This window comes from Mauremys mutica, chromosome 1 (assembly GCF_020497125.1).
Source record: "Mauremys mutica isolate MM-2020 ecotype Southern chromosome 1, ASM2049712v1, whole genome shotgun sequence".
In the NCBI taxonomy this organism is placed as follows: Eukaryota; Metazoa; Chordata; order Testudines; family Geoemydidae; genus Mauremys; species Mauremys mutica.
The window spans coordinates 165,490,627-165,514,512 of NC_059072.1; the positions used below are offsets into that span (position 1 = coordinate 165,490,627).

General features: G+C 40.6%; 1 protein-coding gene across 2 annotated transcripts in view; it reads left to right on the forward strand.

The window, feature by feature from the left end:
• TBC1D23 (TBC1 domain family member 23) overlaps window positions 1-23,886 on the forward strand; it is a 52,303-nt gene that overhangs the window by 23,265 nt on the left and 5,152 nt on the right. The window contains exons 6-16 of one of the 2 annotated variants that reach the window (XM_045001746.1): window positions 2,177-2,301; window positions 2,408-2,454; window positions 3,591-3,694; window positions 4,388-4,510; window positions 5,556-5,648; window positions 13,454-13,624; window positions 15,486-15,528; window positions 16,346-16,455; window positions 17,646-17,788; window positions 19,068-19,112; window positions 22,029-22,117. In XM_045001746.1, the coding sequence (XP_044857681.1) occupies window positions 2,177-2,301; window positions 2,408-2,454; window positions 3,591-3,694; window positions 4,388-4,510; window positions 5,556-5,648; window positions 13,454-13,624; window positions 15,486-15,528; window positions 16,346-16,455; window positions 17,646-17,788; window positions 19,068-19,112; window positions 22,029-22,117 (1,093 nt within the window). The remainder of the gene's footprint in view (window positions 1-2,176; window positions 2,302-2,407; window positions 2,455-3,590; window positions 3,695-4,387; window positions 4,511-5,555; window positions 5,649-13,453; window positions 13,625-15,485; window positions 15,529-16,345; window positions 16,456-17,645; window positions 17,789-19,067; window positions 19,113-22,028; window positions 22,118-23,886) is intronic. The other variant, XM_045001747.1, reaches the window with a different exon arrangement.

Below are 23,886 nucleotides of genomic sequence, written 5' to 3' on the forward strand. Positions count from 1 at the left end.
ATCATTCCCCAGGGGGCCCACAAATATGTTTGGTGCCGGGCCCACAAAAAGTTAATCCGGCCCTGCCCCACATATTCAGTTGTTTTGCATATGCACATTAGTTCAGAGATTATGGATTACAATAGGGCTAACTCTGTTTATAAATTCAAGTTGTTGTCTGTTTTTTTAAATTCCTCCCTCACGTAACTAAAATATTTGAATTGACAGAACTAATACTAAAATAATTCTTTACAGGATTGCAGCCCAAGACTATGTATCACTGTCTCTTAAAGAATTGGCTCCCCCCCCACCTTTAATTTGCTAATTAATATGACCTGGCACTTGTTTTGTAGTCACACATCATATTGAAGTCAACGTGAATGTGCATCAAAAGACTGGAAGATCAAACTCGAGAGTAGTGTAGGAAATCAAAATCCAAATTGTTTCTGGGACAATTTTCTTAAATTACATTTTGCAAGAGAAGTCTGTAAAATGTATATATAGTAAAGACACTGGTGGTGACCATGAAACATACACCCTGACTGCTAGGATCTATTTTTGCATTCTTGGGCTCTACCAAGTTTTTCAAAGGTTCTTCACTTCAAGCTAGAGGAATAAAAAACCATAAAACTGGGTATAAAGTAGCTCCTCTTTTAATTAGAGCTTTCTGTGCTGCTACCAACTTAATACTAAACTGCAGCAGGTAAAATCTAATATTCATATACACACACACACACACACAAATAAATAAAATCTAACTTTGGCCAGTCAACATCTAAAGCAGCAGTCAGATTTGGCTGTAGTCTGTCTAGTATATCTGAATATTACTCCCTAGTGAAAGTATGTTTCAATAACTATTATATAAAAGATGTCAAAATCAAATTTTAGGGGAAAAAACACATTTTAGCTCAGTGTTTTTTCCTTGGCTCCTTCAGAATTGTTGTTGCACTCAATATCCTACTTGTAGCTGTACTAGCTAAGAGGCTACTCTTAGATTTTCACCTTATTTTAAAAGGCTAAACTAGGATGACTTCTCTTTCTAATTTCTGTATATTATTATATTTTGAGGGATTGGGAGTGGGGATTCAAACACACAAAAGTTTGTAAGAAACACCATTTATATCTGTCAGTGCACCATTGTCCTTCAAAGAGAGACCGTTTTCAACAGAGCGTGACTGAAAATTGTTCAAACCTTCCGACCCTTATTACAATAGCAAATTGGGAGGTGTTAAATGCTCTCAAGATAGCTTTTAAAAGTAGGTGAAGTGCTATTGAAAGCCATGACTGTAGCCATCCCATCTGGGGCACAACAGAAGGCTCAGCAAGCCCCTAAATCAGCCATGTACTATGCCGTTCAGTTAAGTATCATTACAAATGTTGTCACATGGAAGGAAATTCACAGCTTGTTTTCTTTCATCCACTTTGCACTTTCTGTGTAGTGGAAAGGATGCATTTTTTAAAAGTATGTGTGCCCAAAGATTACTTTTTTTATAATGGTAATAAAACATGCCATTCCTGGCAGATAGATAGTAACTCAGTTGTCAGCTTAATGATTTAAAACTTAGGAGGTGTGTCTCACTGCCAAACTAGTGTGTGACCCTCTTTAAGTTGAAGTCTGGTTCAACTGTGAAAAGTGGCCATGAAAAAATGGTACCACCTTAATAAGTATTCACTGTTTCACAGTGTGTGTTCAAAGTCATGTCTGCTTGCTCTACTGACTAGGATAAGTTCTTTCACTACTTTTTGTTAAGATTAGCCCTGCAGAGCCAACAAAACAGTAGGGAATTAATTCTATTATGGCTTACGCTTCATCAGAATTATTAACTAAGTTAAATTTCAAAACCTGTATTGCTGAGGCAGATGAGCCAGAAATAAGCCCAGCCAAACTTTCAGATCACAAATTAAGTTTGCAGGGCTGGCAGTAAAAAAAACAAAAAACAAACAACAAAAACCCCTTCAGCTGTGAAGTGAGCATATGTAAAAATAGAGAAACCATCTGGATCCCCACTATGTAACTTTTTCAAAAGTAATTTTTAAGGGTAGAATTACTCTTCAGTGCACAGTGCAGATGTACAATTTCAAGTGACTTCAGTGTTTTTCTTTTAGCTAGCTTGTCTATCTGTTAGCAGTATTGTAGTCCTGCTAAAGTTGTTCCTGACTCTTTTGCTTTCTCTCACGCTATTCCCCAACTTTTCAGCTTGGAAGCCTCTTTTCATATTACTGCTCAGCTGAAGTCACTCAGGCAATATGGGATGGATACCTACAACAAGCAGATCCATTTTTTATTTATTTCTTAATGTTAATCATCCTTGTCAATGCAAAGTGAGTACATAGTTGTTAATATGAATTCGTTGGTCTCACAGCTTTGTCCATATTTGGTGTTTATTTTTACTGACTTAATCCATACTTGTGTTTCGACTATTTTCAGAGATGTTATTTTACAACAAGAATCAGACAGCAGAGAAGAAATGATAAGTACGTACTGCTCTTGTAATGCTGCTGCTAAAATAATCTTCCCCATTTGCCAGTCTGATTCCATCACTCCCTCAGCAAATCCCCTCACTAGCTGTTTCTTTTCATAATGTTCCTGATTGTCACCTTCAAATCTCTGCATTGCAACACTGTTTCTGCCCGTATTCTGCTTTCATTTCTTCCTTTGCTCCCCTGTCACTTTTTGCATCCTACCCATTCTTTTCTTGCGTTTCCCTTTCCTTCTCCCACACTTGGCAGCATGCCTTTCTTCATGTGCTTGAAACAACCTCTCTTTATTCATGATCCAGTCCCCTCACTAACTCTTTCTCTCAGATGCTGTATGCACCCATTTTTGTGTTTGTTCTTTCCCTCTTGTCTTCATTTATATGAATTAGACTGTAGGTTCCTTGGGTAGGGATCTCATCTATTATATTTCTAAAGTTGGGTTCACATCAATGAAAATGCTGGTCCATGAATTATTAAATCTTAAAAAAAAATGTTTTTAATAAATCCAGGAATACACAATAAAGTTGTTTTGGTTTTTTTGCCATATTGGCGTACACTGCTGAGTTGCACCCTTTCATCGTGATGGATGGATAAGTGTCCAATAGTCACTCAGATTTTTTGGTGCTTTCCCCAGATCTTCCTGAGCTCTCTCTTTACTAGATGAAGTATTGATTGAGGGCTAAACTCTAAATTTAGATAGAAATGCACTAAACATGAGCAATTCTGAGGTTGAAGCTCAGACATCTAGCAAATAACATGCATGTGTGTGGTGTGTTTCTGAGGTTCAGAAACATTTAAGGGGATAACAAATATTACATGCATTTTCTGGCTCCACCAGTCTGTAACTAATGAGATTTGAATAGCAGTCCCATCCCATCACTCAACAATAGAGGCAGCTTAAGAAGCCAGCGCTATATTCACAAATGTACTGGTAAATACCACATATTTTGAATATGTAACTTCCAAAACAACTATGTTCCTGAATGAGAGGATAAATTAACATGCAGGTTAGTTGAAAAAATTAATTGTGTTGTGCTTTATTAAAGAAAGTATATTTTACTGTTTGAAAAGGCCACATGCAATGTTTTATTTAAATATTTGAAGTATTAATTTCCATATGTTGCATGTTACAGGATTCCTAGAAACTTCCCCAGCCAGTTTGGATATAGAAGATATAGAAGACCTTTTCTCTTTGGCACAATATTATTATAGTAAAACTCCAGCTTCTTTCAGAAAGGTAATACCCAAGCAGTTGAGGAAATTACTTTATAACTTGGTGATTGATTTTTTTGAACACTGAGCAATTCAGACAGGCCAAACTGAGACAGTAGTTCTCTGGCAGGGATCAGATCGCAGTCTTGGATGGAATTTTGAGAAAGTGAGCAGAAAAAGCTATTGAGATGAAGGATAAATAGGACTCTTAGTATAGTGGATAGTCCTGCACTTCCTACTGTCACAAGTAGTCCCACTGACTCCAGTGCAACTAATAACTTGTAACTAGTATTCATGACTTGTGGCTTACTTGTGCTTTCTTCTGAGCATGGTGTACAGATGTTTTGTGGTAGATAAGTAATGGGGATAATCAAAGGGGCAGGATTTCCTCAACACCAACTTTTGTTTGTTGAGATGGAAAAAATGGGTTTTTTTAACCATGTTGACACAACCGTAGAGATATTGGGCCATCAAACTATTATTTTGACAAACTTGAATGAAAGGGAAGTCTGGCTATTTTATTGATTTTCAGAAATTCTCTGATGGGAAAAACTCATGTGACCAAGATATGGTTGACTCTTACTTTTAACTTGTCTATAGAGTCCAACGTACACCTGTAACATTGTAGAAGTAACAATCTTAGATTGGAGTCTGATTTTTTTTTAAAGTAGAATAACTGCAATTAATGTTAAAGGTATTTTGTGTCTTACCATAATAGAACAACCACAGTCTCTTTGGCAGCAGCTTGTTGGGACTCAAGGATGACGACACAGACTTGAGCCAAGCTCTCTGTCTAGCAGTTTCAGTATCTGAGATTCTTCAAGCAAATCAGCAACAAGGGGTCAGTAACTAGACGTACTACGTTACTGTTTTCCAAAAGGAGAGGCAAAATCTTTTATTTCCCCATCTAGGTGAAATATTTTCCAGGAGCTGAAAATACAAGTTACTGTTTGCTAATTTAGAAATAATTTCGGGCCTTGAGATTCTAGCTTCCTTGTAAAGGATTTCCTGGCCACAGTGCAGCCTTGCTATCAGAGGCAATGATTTTTCCCCCCATCAAAAATAGCAAGCCTTTCATGGGAGGTGAGGAGCCTAGTGTGACATTCCCTTAATTAGATATCCTGAAATAGGGATGCAGACTTAAAAACAACCAAACAAAACACACACTTGTGTGCACACACACTATTCCTGTGGAAGATCAACTGTGACTAAAATACTACTAAAAGAGAATCCTGCCTTTGGGTTGTAAAGTGTTAATTTGTGCTAAGGATCTAAGTATTTGTGTAATAGTTTGTAAGACAAATATACAAGCATGCAGAGACTTTATTCTCAATATTTTAGTATAATACATGGATAATGTTGTAGTTTAATGTAAGCCCAATGTTTTGTCTTTTAAAAGGTACCTGTCTTTTTAATAACAGCTTTCTGGCCTCAATTCAGTAAAGCATTGAACATATGCTTACATTTATCCCTTTTGAACTAAGCACTTAATCACATGCTTAGCTTTAATTTAATGTTGGTTCTCACTGTGCATTGTTGTGTGCTATTAATTAGGGGCTGCATTTCTTCCCAGTGATAGGTAAAATGATTTCATTGTGCATATAGCACTTGGAGTCTGTTGGAAATGAAAACTGCTATATTAATGTAAGATCACTGTTGGGGCATTCTTGGTGTTATTGCTATACTGCTCTAGCTGGGCACTCCCACACTGAACATAGATTTTTTGATAACTAGTAAGTCACATCAGGAGACCCATCCCTATAGCATAGGAGTTCTTACTAAAAAGTGATTGCATAACAAATCCATTTGAATGGTATGACTTTCCCATTTAATTATTTTAAACTTTAAATTAGTAAATCGCAACAGGTAAAATGTTTTTCTTTCAGGAAGGAGTAAGGTTCTTTGTAGTGGATTGTCGTCCTGCGGAACAATACAATGCTGGGCATTTATCAACAGCATTTCACCTTGACTCAGACTTGGTTAGTATGCTTTATGTTTTCAACAAAAGCTATTCTTTAACTTCCTTAGTTAAAACAAAACTGAGAGAGATGTGTCGAGTTTCACAAACCACTGGTTCTCAAATTCTAGTCAGTGGAGCACTTGGTGGTGGTCTTCAGTTTATACTCCCATGTTTCAGAAGTGAGCTTTTTCTAAAAGTCCTAGGGTTTTTTAAGTTTCCACCCATTTTGCCCCAGATATTTTCCCCTGAAATGTTATATTGGCAAATAGTATTCCTTAAAACTTAGTATATATTTTATCTAAAACTAAATGTGTATTTACATTGTTGAGTTTACTGCTTGTATAAGCCATCTTGCTGACAAATTTAATCTTTTGTGACACCAGGAGAAAGCCAACATAAGCAAAATCCTGGTGTCACAAAATTTCATCTTGCTTGGATGAGAACTCAGAATAATTGAGTAGGTGTCACTCTTCTTTGTCAGTACAAAAGCAAGACCACATTGTGGCTTTATGGGGCACTGTGCTGCTGGCTCTCATGGCACTATGAGAGAAGGTATGAGAGAAGCTGAAATGTTATACTGAGATCCTGTTAATTTAATTACAGATCCCACTGGAATTACTGTACAAGTATGGGTGTGAACTCTTTTTACACATTTTTGCCTTCTTGAAATTGTCTCTGCCATTTCAGTTGGGTGCCATAAAGTTATTCGCTTATTGTCTTAAACTGTCTTGAAGTGCAGTTTTTTCACCTCGGCAATGGCTGTTTTTTGTTGCTCAGTGAAGTGAATACCATAAATGTAGCTCAAAAAGTGCTTTTTGATCATTGTTCATTCTGATCACAGAAGTGGGTGACTAGGCAACAAAATGGTAGATGAAATGTAATGTTGCTATGTGCAAAGTAACATACATTGGCAAACTATCCCAACTATACATACAAAATGATAGGATCTAAACTAGTGTTACCACTCAAGAAAGAGATCTTAGGGTTTCTACTACTCTACACTACCAGAGTAGTTCGATTCTACTTAAATCGAATTTGTGGAACCGATATTACAAAGTCAAACGTGTGCATCCACACTAAGGACAGTAATTCGACTTTGTGAGTCCACACTAACGGGGCAAGCGTCGACATTGGAAGCAGTGCACTGTGGGCAGCTATCCCACAGTTCCCGCAGTCCCCGCTGCCCATTAGAATTCTGGGTCGAGCCCCCAATGCCTGCTGGGGGAAAAAATGTGTCGAGGGTGGTTTTGGGTAACTATCGTCATTCAACCGTCACTCCCGCCCGCCCTCCCTGAAAGCGCCGGCGGGCAATCAGTTGGCGCACTTTTCTGGTGAGTGACAGCGCGGATGCCACAGCACTGCGAGCATGGAGCCCGCTGCGATCATCGCTGCAGTTATGGCCGTTGTCAACTCCTCGCACCTTATCGTCCACCTTTTTCACAGTCAGATGCTGAGAAATCGGGCGAGGAGGCTACGGCAGCGCGGTGAGGACATGAAGTCTGAGAGTGGCACAGACGTCTCACAAAGCACGGGACCCCGCGCCGTGGACATCATGGTGGCAATGGGTCATGTTCATGCTGTGGAACGGTGATTCTGGGCCCGGGAAACAAGCACGGACTGGTTGGGACCACATAGTGCTGCAGGTCTGGGATGAATCACAGTGGCTGCGAAACTTTAGGATGCATAAGGGAACTTTCCTTGAACTGTGTGAGTTGCTGTCCCCTGCCCTGAAGCGCAAGGACACCTGGATGCGAGCAGCCCTGACTGTGCAGGAGCGAGTGGCCATAGCCCTCTGGAAACTTGCAACACCAGACAGCTACCGGTCAGTAGCGAACCACTTTGGCATGGGCAAATCTACCGTAGGGGTTGCTGTGATGCAAATATCCAACACAATCGTTGAGCTACTGCTCTCAAAGTAGTGACCCTGGGAAACGTTCAGGTCATCATAGATGGCTTCGCCGCGATGGGATTCCCAAACTGCGGTGGGGCTATAGATGGAACTCGCATCCCTATCCTGGGACCGGACCACCAGGCCAGCCAGTATATTAACCGAAAGGGCTACTTTTCAATGGTGCTGCAAGCACTGGTGGACCATAGGGGACTTTTTACCAACATCAACGTCGGATGGCCGGGCAAGGTTCATGACGCGCATGTTTTCAGGAACTCTGGTCTGTTTAGACGCCTGCAGGAAGGTATTTTCTTCCCGGACCACAAAATAACTGTTGGGGATGTGGAGATGCCTATAGTGATCCTCGGGGACCCAGCCTACCCGCTAATGCCCTGGCTCATGAAGCCCTATACAGGTGCCCTGGACAGTGACAAAGAACTCTTCAACTACCGGCTGAGCAAGTGCAGAATGGTGGTGGAGTGTGCTTTTGGACGTCTCAAGGGGAGATGGAGAAGCTTACTGACTCGCTCAGATCTCAGCGAAACCAATATCCCCATTGTTATTGCAGCTTGCTGTGTGCTCCACAATCTCTGTGAGAGCAAGGGGGAGACCTTTATGGCGGGATGGGAGGTTGAGGCAAATAGCCCGGCTGCTGATTACGCCCAGCCAGACAGCCGTGTGATTAGAAGAGCCCAGCGGGAAGTGATGTGCATCCGGGAGGCTTTGAAAGCTAGGTTCCTCAGTGAGCAGGGTAACCTGTGACTATTAAGTTTGTTTACAGAGAAGCTGAACCTGCCCCCGTTTCTTTGTCCAGCTAATGTTGACTATGCTCTGCAGTTACATACCCCGTTCACCCCGTTCCCCCCCTTCCAACGCACGCTTAAAAATAAAATACATGGAACTTTGTTAATTAACACCGTTTTCTTTATTACTGATTTCGCGGTAAAGGGTTGAAACTGGGACGCAGACTGTGGTGGGTAGGGTGTGTAGTGATGTAAAGACCGCTTCTAAACTCGAGGAATGACAGGCTCCTGCTCCTAGAGCGGTCCGCAGTGGCGGACTGATTGTTTCAACGGAGCCTGCCACCTCTCCTTTTCGGGACTCTGTGTGTGGGGGCTATGTGACTTTGTGGCGGAGGAGGACGGTTACAGATACCCTGCTGCGTGGCTCTGTGATCGAGGATAAGGACCGCTGCATAAGATCTCTAACCGCCCTCCCCCGCCACAAAGTCACATAGTCACAGAACATGAAAACCACCTCCCAGACTGACCAGGGTGCCTAGTGACTGCACTGTGTGTGTGACCTGCTGCTGAACCTGCCCCCGTGTCTGTACCCTGGTAAAGTTGACTGTCCTGTCCAATTACCAACCCCCTCCCCCCCCCCCTCAAACACAGTCTCCTCTAAAAGAACATGACGGAAACAGTAATTAACAGAAAAGTATTTTTTATTTTCAGCTAGACAGTTAGGGGATGAAACTGGGATGGGGGCTTGGGTGAGGAGGGAAGGAAAGGACTTATCAAAATTTTGGGAATGAGAGCCTGCTTGTAATTGAGCACTCTGCAGGGGTGGAGTGACAGTTTTCACGGCCCCTGCCACCCCTCCTTCTTGGTACTTTGGGTGAGGGGGTTATGGGACTTTATGGCGGGGGAGGGCGGTTAGAGAGAGACTGCAGTTGGGGCTCTGTCCTCCTGCCTCCGGTCCTGCAGAACATCCACAAGGCGCCGGAGCATGTCCGTTTGCTCCCTCATTAGTCCAAGCAGCGTTTGAGTCGCCTGCTGGTCTTCCTGCCGCCACCTGTCCTCCCGTTCGCTGTGTGAGCGCTGCTGCTGAGAGAGGGTCTCCCTCCACTGGCTCTGCTGGGCCGCCTCGGCTCTGGAGCAGGCCATCAGTTCCGCGAACATCTCGTCCTGAGTCTTTTTCTTTCGCTGCCTAATCTGCGCCAGCCTCTGTGAGGGGGATGCTGGGGTAGGTCAGGAGACAGTCGCAGCTGTGTGATGGGAAAAAGGGAGTGAATTCCTTACAAAGATAGATTTTTGCGAACAATGAACATAGTCTAGTCTGTCTCTGTGAACAAGACCATGCACAGCACCTATCTCATGCGCACTCAGGACAAGGTCGACTTTTCGGCCTTCGCATTCAGTGCCTGGGGTCTTGCAGTGGAGATCAGACAAGCGGAGCAGCACAGCAGAATTTGAGTAGCAGGCAGACATGGTAAGCCGTAGACTTTTGGCTGCTTAAAACGTAATTTATAGCAGTGCCCTCCTTTCACGGTCAAAGCAATGCTCCTAGCGTTGGCCTGTTCCTGCTGCCGGCAATCCAGAAAGCATGAACTCTGCCCCTGTCCCACCCCCTCGCGGCTGTCCCCGGGAAAGATCCCTGTATGCTGCCCCTGTCCCGCCTCCACCACGTGGCTGTAAACCGCCGGTTATAGTTATGTAAAGGAACTGGCAAGCAGTCCCAATACTAACATTCCCCTAATTCAAAGCAGGCCACCATGAGCGAGATCACCCTGCTGAGGATCAGTGACACAGATAAAGACCGCATGTTGCGTGAAAGCCATCAAAAACCAGGGCCCTATGCCGCCATGCTCGTCAGGGCAATGATACCAGACTACCTGATGATAGCCTGGCACGGAAAAGTGTGCTACCACGGAGGACGCAATAAGGCCGCTCTCCCCAGGAACCTCATGCGGAGGATTTTCAATTACCTCCAGGAGAGCTTCGTGGAGATCTCCCATGAGGATTTCTGTTCCATTCCCGTATATATTGACCTTCTTTTCGCATAGTTAATATTCCTGTTCTGTTAAAAATAAATGTTTACATGTTTAAAGCACTTACCAACTGATCCTTCCCCTGATTCAGGGTCCGGGATAACGGCTGGGGAGGGTTGGTTAGGGGATCTCCGTGAGGATGATGAAGAGATCCTGGCTGTCGGGGAAATCAGCGTTGTAAGCGCTGTCGACTGCCTCGTCCTCCTCATCTCCTTCCTCATCTTCCCCGTCCGCGAACATCTCCGAGGAACCGGCCGTCGACACTATCCCATCCTCAGAGTCCACGGTCAGTGGTCGGGTAGTGGTGGCGGCCGCACCTAGAATGGAATGCAGTTCCTCGTAGAAATGGCATGTCTGGGGCTGGGATCCCGAGCGTCCATTTGCCACTTTGGTCTTCTGGTAGCCTTGTCTCAGCTCCTTGATTTTTCACGCGGCAGTGCGTTGCATCCCGGCTGTATCCTCTCTCTGTCATGGCTTTGGATATCTTCTCGTAGATCTTCGCATTCTGTTTTTTGGAGCGCAGCTCCGAAAGCACAGACTCATCGCCCCACACAGCGATCAGATCCAAGACTTCCCGATCAGTCCATGCTGGGGCCCTCTTTCTATTCTGAGATTGCATGGACACCTCTGCTGGAGAGCTCTGCATCGTTGCCAGTGCTGCTGAGCTCGCCACGATGTCCAAACAGGAAGTGAGATTCAAACTGGCCAGACAGGAAAAGGAATTCAAATGTTCCTGGGGCTTTTCCTGTGTGGCTGGTCAGAGCATCCGAGCTCGGACTGCTGTCCAGAGCGTCAACAGAGTGGTGCACTGTGGGATAGCTCCCGGAGCTATTAGCGTCAAATTCCATCCACACCTACCCTAATTCGACATGGCCATGTCGAATTTAGCGCTACTCCCCTCTTCGGGGAGAAGTACAGAAATCGAACTAAAGAGACCTGTATGTCGAACTAAATAGCTTCGTTGTGCTAAATTCAACATAACCTCCTAGTGTAGACCAGGCCTTAGAGTGATCATGGATAGTTCTTCGAAAACATTTGCTCAATGTGCAGCAAGAGTCAAAAAAGCTAACAATGTTAGGAACCATTAGGAAAAGGATAGATAATGAAACAGAAAATATCATAATGCCACTATATAAATCCATGATATGCCCACACCTTGAATACTGTGTGCAGTTCTGGTCACCCCATCTCAAAAAAGATATGTTAGCATTGGAAAAAGTACAGAGAAGAGCAACAAAAATGATCTCTCCTTGTTTGGAACAGCATCCAAACAAGGAGAGATTAAAAAGACTGATACTGTTTAGCTTAGAAAAGAGACGACTTAGTGGGCATATGATAGTGGCCTCTAAAATCATGAAGGCTGTGGAGAAAGTGAATAGGGAGGTGTTTATCCCTTTGCATAGCACAAGAATCAGGAGTCACCCAATTATATTTATAGGCCGCAGGTTTAAAACAAACATAAGGAAATACTTCTTCCCTCAGTGCACAGTCAATCTGTGGAACTTTTGGGATGTTGTGAGGGCCAAAATTATAAATGGGTTAAAAAAAGAATTAGATACATTCATGGAAGATAGGTCTATCAGGGGCTATTAGCCAAGAGGGTCAGGGACACAACCCCATACTCTGGATGTTCCTAAACCTCTGATTGCCAGAAGCTGGGACTGAATGACAGAATATGCATCATTCAATAATTGTTCTGTTCTGTTCATTCCCTTTAAAGCTTCTGGCACTGGCCACTTTAGGAAGACAGGATACCAGATGGCCCACTGGTCTGACCCCTGTATGGCTGTTCTTATGTTGTTATGAGTGAAAGTTTTAATGTCTTTCATTTATATCACTAGTTTTCATGTTTCTGTAATATTGTTTTAATAATCAGAAGACAGTTAATACTGAATATTTAAATACAATTATTGTCTGTATAGTTAAGTTCTTTTTGCAAGTAAACCAATATTTATGTAGGAAAGAAATTTACATATTTTCCTCTTGATGCTTGTGGATAATAACTCCATTAGCCTTAATGGAATGTTTCTGTTCATTGAGGTAGAAATAGGCCCCTTTAACTGCTTAATGTTATAGAATAATACGTTTTATTAATCAAAATTATGTCCTTCAAACTGCTGTCCTCCCTTTTCAATGTACTGGACATATTAAAATTGTCAGGCATTTAAATTAGATATAAACTGGGATTAATTGCTGCAGTTTTACAGTTGACTGGCTATAATTGCCCTTACTTGAATAAATAAGACAAACTGTCATATAACTGATGAAAACACGTTCAATTAATAAAAATAACCTGTTGCAGTTCTATTTGTGTGTGGGGGGGTACATTGTGGAGGATTTAATGTAAGAAGCAGCATGTTCAAACAATTGCTGATTGAAAATAAAAGCTATTCAGGTAACCTTAATGCATTTTATTCACATGTACCAAGTACAGTACTTTCACCGGGGGAATAAGTATTTGACTCCATGTAATGGCTTTAATGGCAGGAAGTAGTGGGGTTTAACCAGTAATTAATAATTACAGCATTTGGCTGTAAGAGGATCCTGGTTCTAATTTAGGTTGAACTATTGACTTGCTGTGTCACCTTGATGTTAGATCTTTGTGCCTCATTATTCAGTCCAACTAGAAAACTGGACTTTAAAAAAAATAAAAAATCTTAAAACCTGTTGTGTAAGCTGAATTTTTCTGATGGTCTTAATTAAGTTTCCCTTCTTAAGCCCCTGCTCCTTGAGGGGGGGAGAAAAGTGTCATTGGGTTTGGGAAGTCCACTTTTCTTCCCCTTTTTGACAGGCTGCTCATGTTGTTGTTGGTATGATAAATCTGGCCTGTAATGTATTCTGGTCTGTAGTCTAGAGGCTAACACAGTTTTAGCTTTTGAAGTGAACTGAGAACCCTTTCATCCATCTGGATATCTTAAGCCTGTCAGTTTGTTAATAAAAGTCAAGAGTATTCTGAGGATTTTTACTCAAAAAGTCTTCTGTGTGGGTCTTTGTTAGCTAATATGACCTCTGGGACACAGACTGTCTTTAATTTGCCTTGTAAAGTGCTGAGCACACAGTGCTTAGCGAATAACAAATAAATGAGAACCCTGATGTCTTTGTGTGTGTGTGCTGACAAGTTGTATGCAAAGTAAATAGTTAACATTCTGTTTATTTTATTCTGTAGATGCTCCAGAACCCATCAGAGTTTGCACAGTCTGTAAAATCCTTGTTAGAAGCACAGAAGCAATCCATTGAGTCTGGCTCCATAGCTAGTGGGGAGCACCTCTGTTTCATGGGAAGTGGCAGGGAAGAGGAGGACATGTATATGAACATGGTGTTGGCACACTTTTTACAGGTACAGCTAGGATATTGGAATTATTGTTTGAACTGAAGAATTATGTTCTTTCACACATCAGTAAAAAGTGACAAAATAGACTTTCTTTACACATTAACTGTTCTTATAACTACAAATGTTTTGAGCAGTCATTTAATGACAACCAAAATTAGTTGTTCACTTCAACCCAGATCTTGCCTTCCTTTAAACAAATACACAGTAGAGGATCTTGGCATCAGGAAAATTCTGCAAGGGTGCACTTGCACAGTTCTCTCCATATTATTCTATGTCAAGGTAAGATTCATTCTTGCCCTTCCCTTCTGCTCTTTCTTCTCCTCCCCTGAGAAGATGCAGTGATCAGGCCTCCAGATACCTGGGATCCATCACAGAGCTAGGGACGTAGATATGGAGGTGTTATGCCTTCACCCGGTTTGACTTAGCCCTCCAGAATCCCTGGCTTAACTGGAACCACACTGTCAGAGTCCCTTCTCTACAGTCTGCTTCTAGGCTCTTATAAGGATTAGTCTCATATCTCAAGAAGCTCTGGAGGAAAGTTTAATGCAGTCTGAAGTTGAAGTATCTGACCTGAGCATTCCCCATAGAAATCCTCCAAAGCTATTGCCACCAGTTCTGTGATTTCACAGCTACCATGGAGCCAATCTGTAGAGATTCAGATAAGTGATTGGGGTTATAATGATATGGTTTGGAATAGTATTTAGGGATTATAAATTCGTGTTGCAATAATGCTTCAGAATGGCTGTAACTGTACCATCTCCAGTTCTCTGTAAAAGCTGTGCATCATGGGCCTCACTATGGTCATTCATACTTTCATTACATCCTGGCTAAAATTATTGTAATTAGCTCATACTTAATTTTCTTTTTAATTGATTCAGAAGCTGCCACAATTACAAAATTTTACTCCTGTAAAGAACATTTGTAATGCCAGCCTTTTGCAGTCTGTCATGAATTCAATTCAAAGTGTAGCTGATGGCATCTTCAGAAATCAAATTCCAAGGGAAATGACTTCTCTCTCCTACATCTCTCCAAAACTATTACGACTGAATACATACTGATCTTAATTTCTTTTGGTGTCCTAGAGGAGTGCCAAATGGAAGGTTTTTCCACTAGTCAGTTCACCTTAACAATTTTTACTTCCCTTTATACCAGCTTTTCTTTTTGGATTTTTCCTCCACCTCATCCCCCATTGTTGGTGAGTGTGTCTGACTTTTCTAGGCCATCCCTTTTTTAATGTAGGTATTGTTTTAATTTGTAGAGTGACTTAGATTCTTGAAGATGGAATTTACACAAGCTGAGATGTAATAAATATATTTTTAAAAAGCTTTTCAGAACCATGCCATTAGCTAAAAATAAAATAATGATTGGCCTTCATGGAGTCAGTTATGCATTGTGATAGCTGTGAAAACCATATATGGTACATACTGGGGCATTACGATGAAGAAGACGGAGCTGACTGCAACTTTGTGATGTGGAGGAAAGTCGAAAAGCAAGCAACAAATATATATATGCTCTGGTACTTGCAGCATGCTTCTCTGCAGAATCAGGGCCTGAGTATCCCAAATAGTAAACACTCACACATGCTTAACTTTACTCCATGAGTAGTCCCATTGGTTTCAGTAAGAGTATTCCAATGATTAAAGGTAAGCCCATGTACAAGCTTGTGCAGGAATAAGGCATTAGACCATAACTTTATCACTCTCATTTTTAAAAATAAGACTTCCTTGGTTCAAAGAAACTCCAAATTTATCAAGTAAAGTATGCTACGCATATGTCACACCCTTGGAATAGGGACCTATTTTTCTGCCTTAAGTTTGAAAATCCATGAGTGTCACAAATATGATTTCCAGTGTTTTTCTTGTTGCAGAAAAACAAGGAATATGTAAGCATTGCCAAAGGCGGATTCATGGGTAAGTTTTTGATTTAATAATGTCTTTTACATTCACTCTTGGCCTGACAAAGCTTTGAATATGTTTTTTAATGCTGTTAGGATTACTGTTGGTAGTTGTTTGGCAATCAGTTAAATGGATGGCAAACATAGTTTATTCACTAGCTTTTTGTCATGTGCTGTTTGAACACTGTGCAATTGCATGTTCATTCTTAATTAGCTTTACGATTGTCACAGTGTATCCTGAATTCTGAATTAATCATGAATGGCTGGGAAGCTTCCCTCCCAATATCTTTATCCTCCCTAGTGTTGTTTCTATGTATGTAAAAACAACTACAATGTTTCCTAATAATACTTGTTAACAGTGCTGTAATTTTTCACTACTTTGTTTTCTTAAACATCAGTAACTTGGTTCCCAATGCTGCAATTTACAATGCATGGGCAGACCACAATTGAAGTCAGTGAGGCTCTGCGTGAGTGTAGGGGTCCACTCATGTGCTAAATTGTAGGATCAGGCACTAACAGCTTATACTTTGACTAATAGCACTATTTTGACACGCTCTCCATCTGTTCAAAAATGAAGCTGCCAATTATTTCCTGGTGCTTCTATGTTTTACATAATGTTTTTTTTCTGTCTTTTATTTCATTACAATAAGTTTGTGTAGAGGCTCTGTAGTACTGAAAGGAGAAAGCAGTAGCAGGAGTAGCATTTGCACTCATCTGCGTTTTTGTAAATCATCTAGAGTAAATGTTGACATCAGCAGTCTGAAGTGAGACATGATCAAATGACTCATTCAAATGTGGCTCCGAACTTCTTTTAAAAATGCTCTTTCTAACAGCACTCCAGCAGCACTTAGCAGACATCAATGTGGAAGGACCTGAAAATGGATATGGCCACTGGATTGCTAGTACCTCAGGCTCAAGAAGTAGCATAAACTCCTCTGTTGATGTAAGTGTATTTATAGATCAGGTGGTACATTTGAAAATGACAAGAAGTAGTGATTTTTTTTGTGCGTATTCCGTAGTGCCTTTCTATTCTATAAACTCAAAGTGCATGTTTTTATTAATTTAGGCCCCAATCTTGCAATTGGATCTGTGTGGAGATTGTTGCGCTTGTGTGACACCTGTGTATATCTGATAGAAGGATCCGGGACATAATTTATTGCTCTGTCCAATAGATGTAGATAAGATGGGTCCTAGATGGCCTAAATCTACCCTTCTCTTACCTCAAGTCTACTCTGCAGAATGTATTGCTACAGATTATAATTGTTCTTAGATGTATATTTAATTGCAGATAACTATCTTATATCCTTCTGGAAGTAGCCAGAAGTCATCTTGCCTTAGAAGAGAGGATCTTTAGAGGAAATCTCACATTGGTTGCATTTCAATAAAATATATGGAATAGATACCATTCTTAGATCTTCCTCATTTTGGGGTATATACAATACATAAGGCTGAACATGGGATGATAAGAAATCCTTTTGGAATTTCTCAACCAGTTATTTACCAAGTCAGTGGCTGGTCCTTCCAAAACTGTTTCATAATCCCACATCAGGTCTATTACATATCTAATGCCACTTATTTCAGAAAGAGAGGTTGTTCAGGTCTAATGGGTTAGTGAAAGCCAGTAACAACATGACTTCAGTATGAGGTTGACCAGCCATCTCTAAGAAATGGTGCACTGGGAGGCTCCTTTATATATGCATCTGAGAGATCCATAGGGTATAGAAGCTACTTTCATGGCACTTCTAATTCCTTCCTTCCTTGGAATATTCCAAGAAACTTCCCTGAATCTTCTGTGCCCCTTCTAGTGGTAGGTAGAATATGGCTTTTAATTTTTATATACATTTACATTTTTACATGGTTAGAACTGTTTCCTCTCAGTGGATTTTCAGAGCATGGTTCTAAGTAATGGGGCTTGATAGCTTATTTTTTAAATGGTCTTTACTTTAGTCCTGTATGGCTGCCGTTCTTTTTAAATCCTATTTCCACGATAAACAATATTAATTGTCTATAGAACTTTCCTGTAAACAGTAGCAAGTGATCGTGCTCAGTATGTTGTAGCTTTCCATTCTTAACAAATTACTGATAGTAAAAATGTTGTGTTACAATTAATTCTTAGAGCACTTACTTTTATAGGGTGATTCTCCTAATGGTTCAAGTGATGGAAAAGGAGTCAAGTCCTTGGTAAATAAAATGACTGTTGCTTTGAAGACTAAATCTGTGAATGTGAAAGAAAAAGTTATTAGTTTTATTGAAAATACATCTACTCCTGTGGACAGGTGGGTTATTTATATGTGATTGTGATTATCAGTGATGAATGCCTCCCCATTTCAACTGGATGTTTTTGCAAGTATGAAGATTAGACTAAATAATAAGAATCAAGAGACGATAGCTTTCAATTTATCATCCTTTGAGTGTGTTTTATTTGTCTTCTCTCGCCCCTCCCCCCCCCTTTTTTTTGAATTTCCTTCACCAGCATTTGCAGTATATCATTGTCTTAAAGTGTGACTAGGTTGCTGGCTCATAATTCCAAGGCCAGCATCTGCACCCTCATCTCTGGATGATATTTCAGCAAATTGCCACTATATCACTGGACAGGTTTCTTTGTTGTAAACTTATTAAAGGCATTTAGAATGGGTTTTTCAAAGGTGTTTGTTAGACTCCCATTGACTTGAGTATGAGCAGAGTTAAATCAACACTGAATACTCTTGAAAATCCCACCCTAAATCTCTATCTTAAAGAGTTTTGCTCATTTCACATGCATTTGCTTAAAGGGGAGGAGCTGAAACAAAGAGAAATATAAAAAGTGCTTGTCCTGACTTCGTGGCTTGAACTCAGAACTGAGATCCATGAACTCCTGGATTCTAAGCACAGTTCTGGCATAGACTTCCCCTTTCAGCCAGAGAGGTTTTAAGAGTCTTGTTTCCCCAACAATAAAACAGAACCCGTTGTGAAATCAATATTCCTGTGACAGTTTTAGTTTTAAAGTAGAAGATGTTTTCTAAATATTTGTGACTAAGTCTAAATTTGGTAGCCTATTTTACAACTCTTCTTAAAAATTACTATAAGTCTTAATAGTTGCAAGGTTGTGAAAGATGGATGCTATTGAGTACCCTTTACAGCACTGAGATATATTTACTTATTAGTGGGGCTCAGGATGGCTGCTATAGTGAACAATGGTTCTCAAATCCTCACCTGCTTAATTTTTAGTTCAACTAAAAGGGTTGTTTACAGCTTGGTTTCTCTGTAGCAATGATGCGATTACCACTTACTTCTGCCCTAAACTATGCTGTATCTTGTAATAAAAATACCCTTTTGTTTCTGTTGCACTAAGCATTCAAATACGACTCATATATAAATCACATCTAATGTAGAAATGCCTCTTAAAAGAATTTCTTCTAAGCTTCCTGTGGTCCCTGGCTAGGTCTGGTGAAATATTTGTTGGGTTTGAGGATATGTAGGGGAAAATTGCTGATACAGAGCACTTCATTTTTTTTATACTAGGTTTTTTATTTTTTGTAATTATTTTGTTTTGTCCTCTGCCCCAATTTGCTATAGAATGTCTTTCAGTCTTCCCTGGCCAGACAGAGCAAGCATGGAGCGGTAAGCCAATGAGTAGACCAATCTGACTAAAAACACCTTTGTCCTTTTTAGCATGACTTCACAATGTAAGCATTGGTCACACTGACATCTCTGAAATTCTATATATCAACTTTAAAAAGCTATGCTTTGCATCAAAGTGTTAACTTTTTCAAGTGCTATTCTGCAGGTAGGGGAAGAAAAGGGCGATATTTGCAGTGCTTGCTTATTCTCTTGGCTTTTATTCAGTCTTTAAGTTTCCTTCCTTTTTATTTTAAACCTTTTTTTTTTAAATCAAGTCACTTCAGTTTTTATTAATTATTTGTTGTAGGGAATGGTGGCAGAAGCCTTTATTTAGCAGGCTTCGATTTTGAGCTTCAGAAGGAGAGACTTCAGCTTCAAAGGAGACCTATTACAAGCTGTTCAAAAAGTGTCTTTAGAGCTCAGGATGGTCTAAGACTGTTAACGCTCTCTTGGAATTTTGTGAGCAAATTTAAAAGTACTGCATGGTGGGTGAGGTAATATCTTATTGCACCAACTTCTGTTGGTGAGCGAGATGAGCTTTTGAGCTTTCACAGAACTTTTCTTCAGGTTAGCTGGAAATCTTCTCTCTCTCACCAACAGAAGTTGGTCCAATACAAAATATTACCTCACCCCACCTTCTCTCTCTAATGTCTGGGGACTGACATGTCTACAACAATACTGCGTATTCCAAGCACATTCTTAGCATGTAGTGATGGAATGTGTTAGTCAGAATGGAGATGCTCACACTGTGGGACCAGCAAACAGAGCCAGAAAAACGGGCATACCTCTCAACTGTCCCTCGTTTCATTCCCAGAGTTAACTATGTTCCACACAAATTTAGTATCCTTTCACTTTTAATGTTATGATTATTTCTGATGTAAATGTTGAAACTGTGGTTATAAAAAGTTACTTATGTGAAACGAAGGAATCCACAGCATTTCCTGCACAAAAAATACTTTGGTCTCCCTAATTTTTGGGTCTTTGTCACACATTGCGTCCCACATTTGAGTCTTGGCAGGTTGCACTGTATGGAAGTGGGTGCTGAAAAAGTCATAGATTTTTTTTTTTTTAAATCAGTTCTGTTTTTAAGGATTTTTTATTCACTTTTTTCTAGTAGATTTGCCCATTCTCTGAGAATGGGGGAACATCATGCTGGCTATTCTAGGTCATCCAACGTTACCAGAGAAGGGAGATGGTATAGGGTGAGCAAAAACAATAGTTACTCTTAAGGGTATCCTTGTAGTCCTTGGAAAGAAACAGAAATGTCCCAGTAAAACTGAGACACATGGTTATTTCAGGATTTATAAAGCTACTTAAAAAAAAATAAAAATAAAAACCTCTTAGGAAACATTAACATTAAACTATAAAATTGTTTCTTTGCAGCTTTTTAATGTTGTACTTAAGGTGATTTATAACTGACAGACCATCCTACCTTCTGTTTGTTATGAAGAAATATTGCTGCATTGAGTTTGTACTTGTCCCTTAAAGGAATATTGCTCCCCTACAGTCAAATCATTTTTTTTTCCACTGGAAAGTTGTATTGACAATATTAACTAGTTAGAACCAAGGATAAATTAATGTACTAAGACTAAGCTTTTCTTAAAATTCCAGCTGTATAAAGTGGAAAGAAACCTTTTTGTCTCATTAATTCAGTCAATTGTATCTTTACTAGCAAAAACTGTCTGATTTTCCAGGTTATCAACTGAATGGAATTAGATTAAATGATACCTGTACCACAAACTGGTCTCATTTAGCGCTGTTTAACAGTAATTCCTGTAGAGTTCCCCATTTCTAGTTTAATATGGTGCAAAATTTTATATAGTAGGCCTTTCTTTTTTGCTTTGGCTAACCTTACTCTGTTAATGCAAATATGACCTCTTTTAAACCCTAGCTATGAATTTCAATTAACACTATAAATATATAATCTTATTAAACATAACCTCCTCTTACCAAATCAGTAATCTACAGTATTCTTCCTCATTCTTTTTTCTTAAAATTCTATATGCACAAAAGTCTAGCTAAATAATAAAATAGAATCACTGCCCTCTTGGATTGTCAGTGTCATTGATGCTTATTGTCTTAAGTCACTAATGAGCACATTTTTATATTGCTTTTTTTGTATAGCATATTTGTTTTTTCTCAATTAACAATTAGTTTTTCCATGTTCTTTCTCATTCGGTAACTTCTAATCAAATAGTCCTAGAAGATGTAGCAACCTGTTAGACTTTCACGGATAGATAAATATCGGCTTTCTTCAATATAGTCCTAAAGGCACAGGTACCCGCTTGGACCCAGTTCAATAGATGTGCATAAATGAGTGTGCATCAATATATTCGCTCAAAACAGGAACAGAGCTTTATAGATGTTTAACTGAAGCAGATTTGTTTCCTTTTTGTATCTACACAGTGTTATCCTTTTGGGAAAATCTCTCCCAGAGTGACCCTCTTGCCAGTCCAGCGAACTGTCAAATATACTTCTTCATATTCTCCATCTTTTCCCTCCACCCCAATTTACAATCCTTCCAGAGCCATACAGAATGTTAAAATGTAATTCAGACAAACACTAGAGTGCTCTGCTGGGTATTTCAAAGCACCTCCTTAAATGTTTTGGAATTTTAGTATGTTTTTGCTGTTCGAGAGAACGGTTAGAAGCTGTATGCAAGATGCAGGACTACCTGGTTTTCAGTTACAGTGCTTTAAAGTGTTCAATCTGGCAAATAACCCCATGATCTGCTTTTACTAATCTGGTGCTTTCTGGGCCACTCCCAGCTTTCTTGTAGTAGACTTTGAGCCTGTGGATTCCTCTCTGGTTGCACAGATATGGTCACATTTCGCTATTGCATGCTGCTATAGGAAATGTTGTACCATTAGATCTGAAAATATTTTTCCTCCTCCTGCCCTCTTCCCATGCCAACAGACATGTTAGCAGCAGTGACCGATTGGGAAAACCCTACCGTGGTGTAAAACCGGTATTCAGCATTGGAGACGAAGAAGAATATGATACTGGTACAGTAGGAAACTCTATTCTTATTTGAAGTCCCCTTAATTTAGACACATACCATGACCTCTTTCCTATTTGACTGTCACAGGGTACCATTCTTGTCCATCATTAACTACAAATTAAATATTTTCTATTTACAAAAATATTTTAAAATAATGATTCTTGCTATTGATCAGATTAGAGGGGCTTAATGACCAAGCAAGAACAGGGCCCCATTGTGCTGGGCATTGTACAAACACAGAACAGTAGACAATCGCTACCCTGAAGAGTGGTTCTCCCCCCCCCCACCCCCCTTTAACTGCCAACTCTGCAAATTCACCTTGGGGATCTGACAGTCAAACTGCATTCTCTTTTTCACTCATTGTTCTAAAGGTCTTGCAAGCCGACATCTGTCATCACTTACACCCATGCAAAACTGTTAACCTCCACTGAGGTTAAACACTTTGGCCTGCAGTACCTTTTATAACTGGGGATAATGAGCAAGAAGAAAAAAATCCGATCTGATTGTCAGATCCTAGGTTGTCTGTTTGGCCAGCAGTTAGGCTGTGTGTATACTGCTCTGCAGTTTGGACTAGGGTGTGAATAGCAGTGCACACCGGAGTGCTGTGCTGTAACTCCTCTATGTGGACACTTCAGGCACAAACTAAAAGGTTTATAGTTCACATTAATGGCTATTCAACCAGGACTACATGCTCCTTAGATGCGTACCGACTGTATCACTGATTGATTGTCATTGAGTGCTGTAATCACATAGCTGCCATCAGGATGGGCACAAGCTTTTCCACTGTCAGTTCAGTAAATTCTGTCAGTGTGTTCTTGTCCCGCAGAAAAACCTCTTTCCACACGTAACTTTCACAAGTTGTTTGCAAATATTTCTGCCATTTCCATTTGAGGATGCGATGTTACTGACTAGGGTGTATACAATGGATATGATCAGGTAATTTAGGTCCACAATAAGGCTTTGTCTATAGTACTTACGTATTTTTTAATAAAAAGTGTTTAACAATTAGCTTTTTGGATTTTTTTAAATTTAACATTCTTTTTTTAAAACAAATACTGCAGTATGAGCAAAACCAACATTGCACAAATATATTGTGCTAGTGCAGAAGAACAAAAAAAGTGAAACTATTTTCAGTGCAGTTACACTGGATTTACAACGGTGTAATTGACAGGGGCGGCTCCAGGCCCCAGCATGCCAAGCGCTTACTTGGGGCGGCATGCCGCGGGAGGCGCTTTGCCGGTCGCCGGGAGGGCAGCAGGCGGCTCCGGTGGACCTCCCACAGGCATTCCTGCGGAGGGTCCGCTGGTCCCGCGGGTCCAGTGGAGCATCCACAGGCACGCCTGCGGGAGGTCCACCGGAGCCGCGGGACCAGCGGACCCTCTGCAGGCATGTCTCGGGAGGTCCACCGGAGCCACGGGACCGGCGACCGGCAGAGCGCCCCCCGCGGCGTGCCGCCCTGCTTGGGGCGACAAAATGCCTAGAGCCGCCCCTGGTAATTGAGAGCAGAATTTGTCCCATGGCTTCTAACTTCAGTGTCCCTTCTTAAAATATTACCTTTTTAGATGTGGATGTGCATAGCTACAACTCAGAATGTTTATTTCAAAGCAATTTAAACTAGAGCATGCAAAAATAGCTTTGAAAAGGGAGTAATTAAAAAAATGGAGGTGAGAACTCAAATGTGGATGCAAGATGGTTGGATTTAGTAGATAATGGGTTCCCGGCACTTTTGTGGTTTACATCAAACATACTGTTTGGAATTCTTCAGTGTTCTAA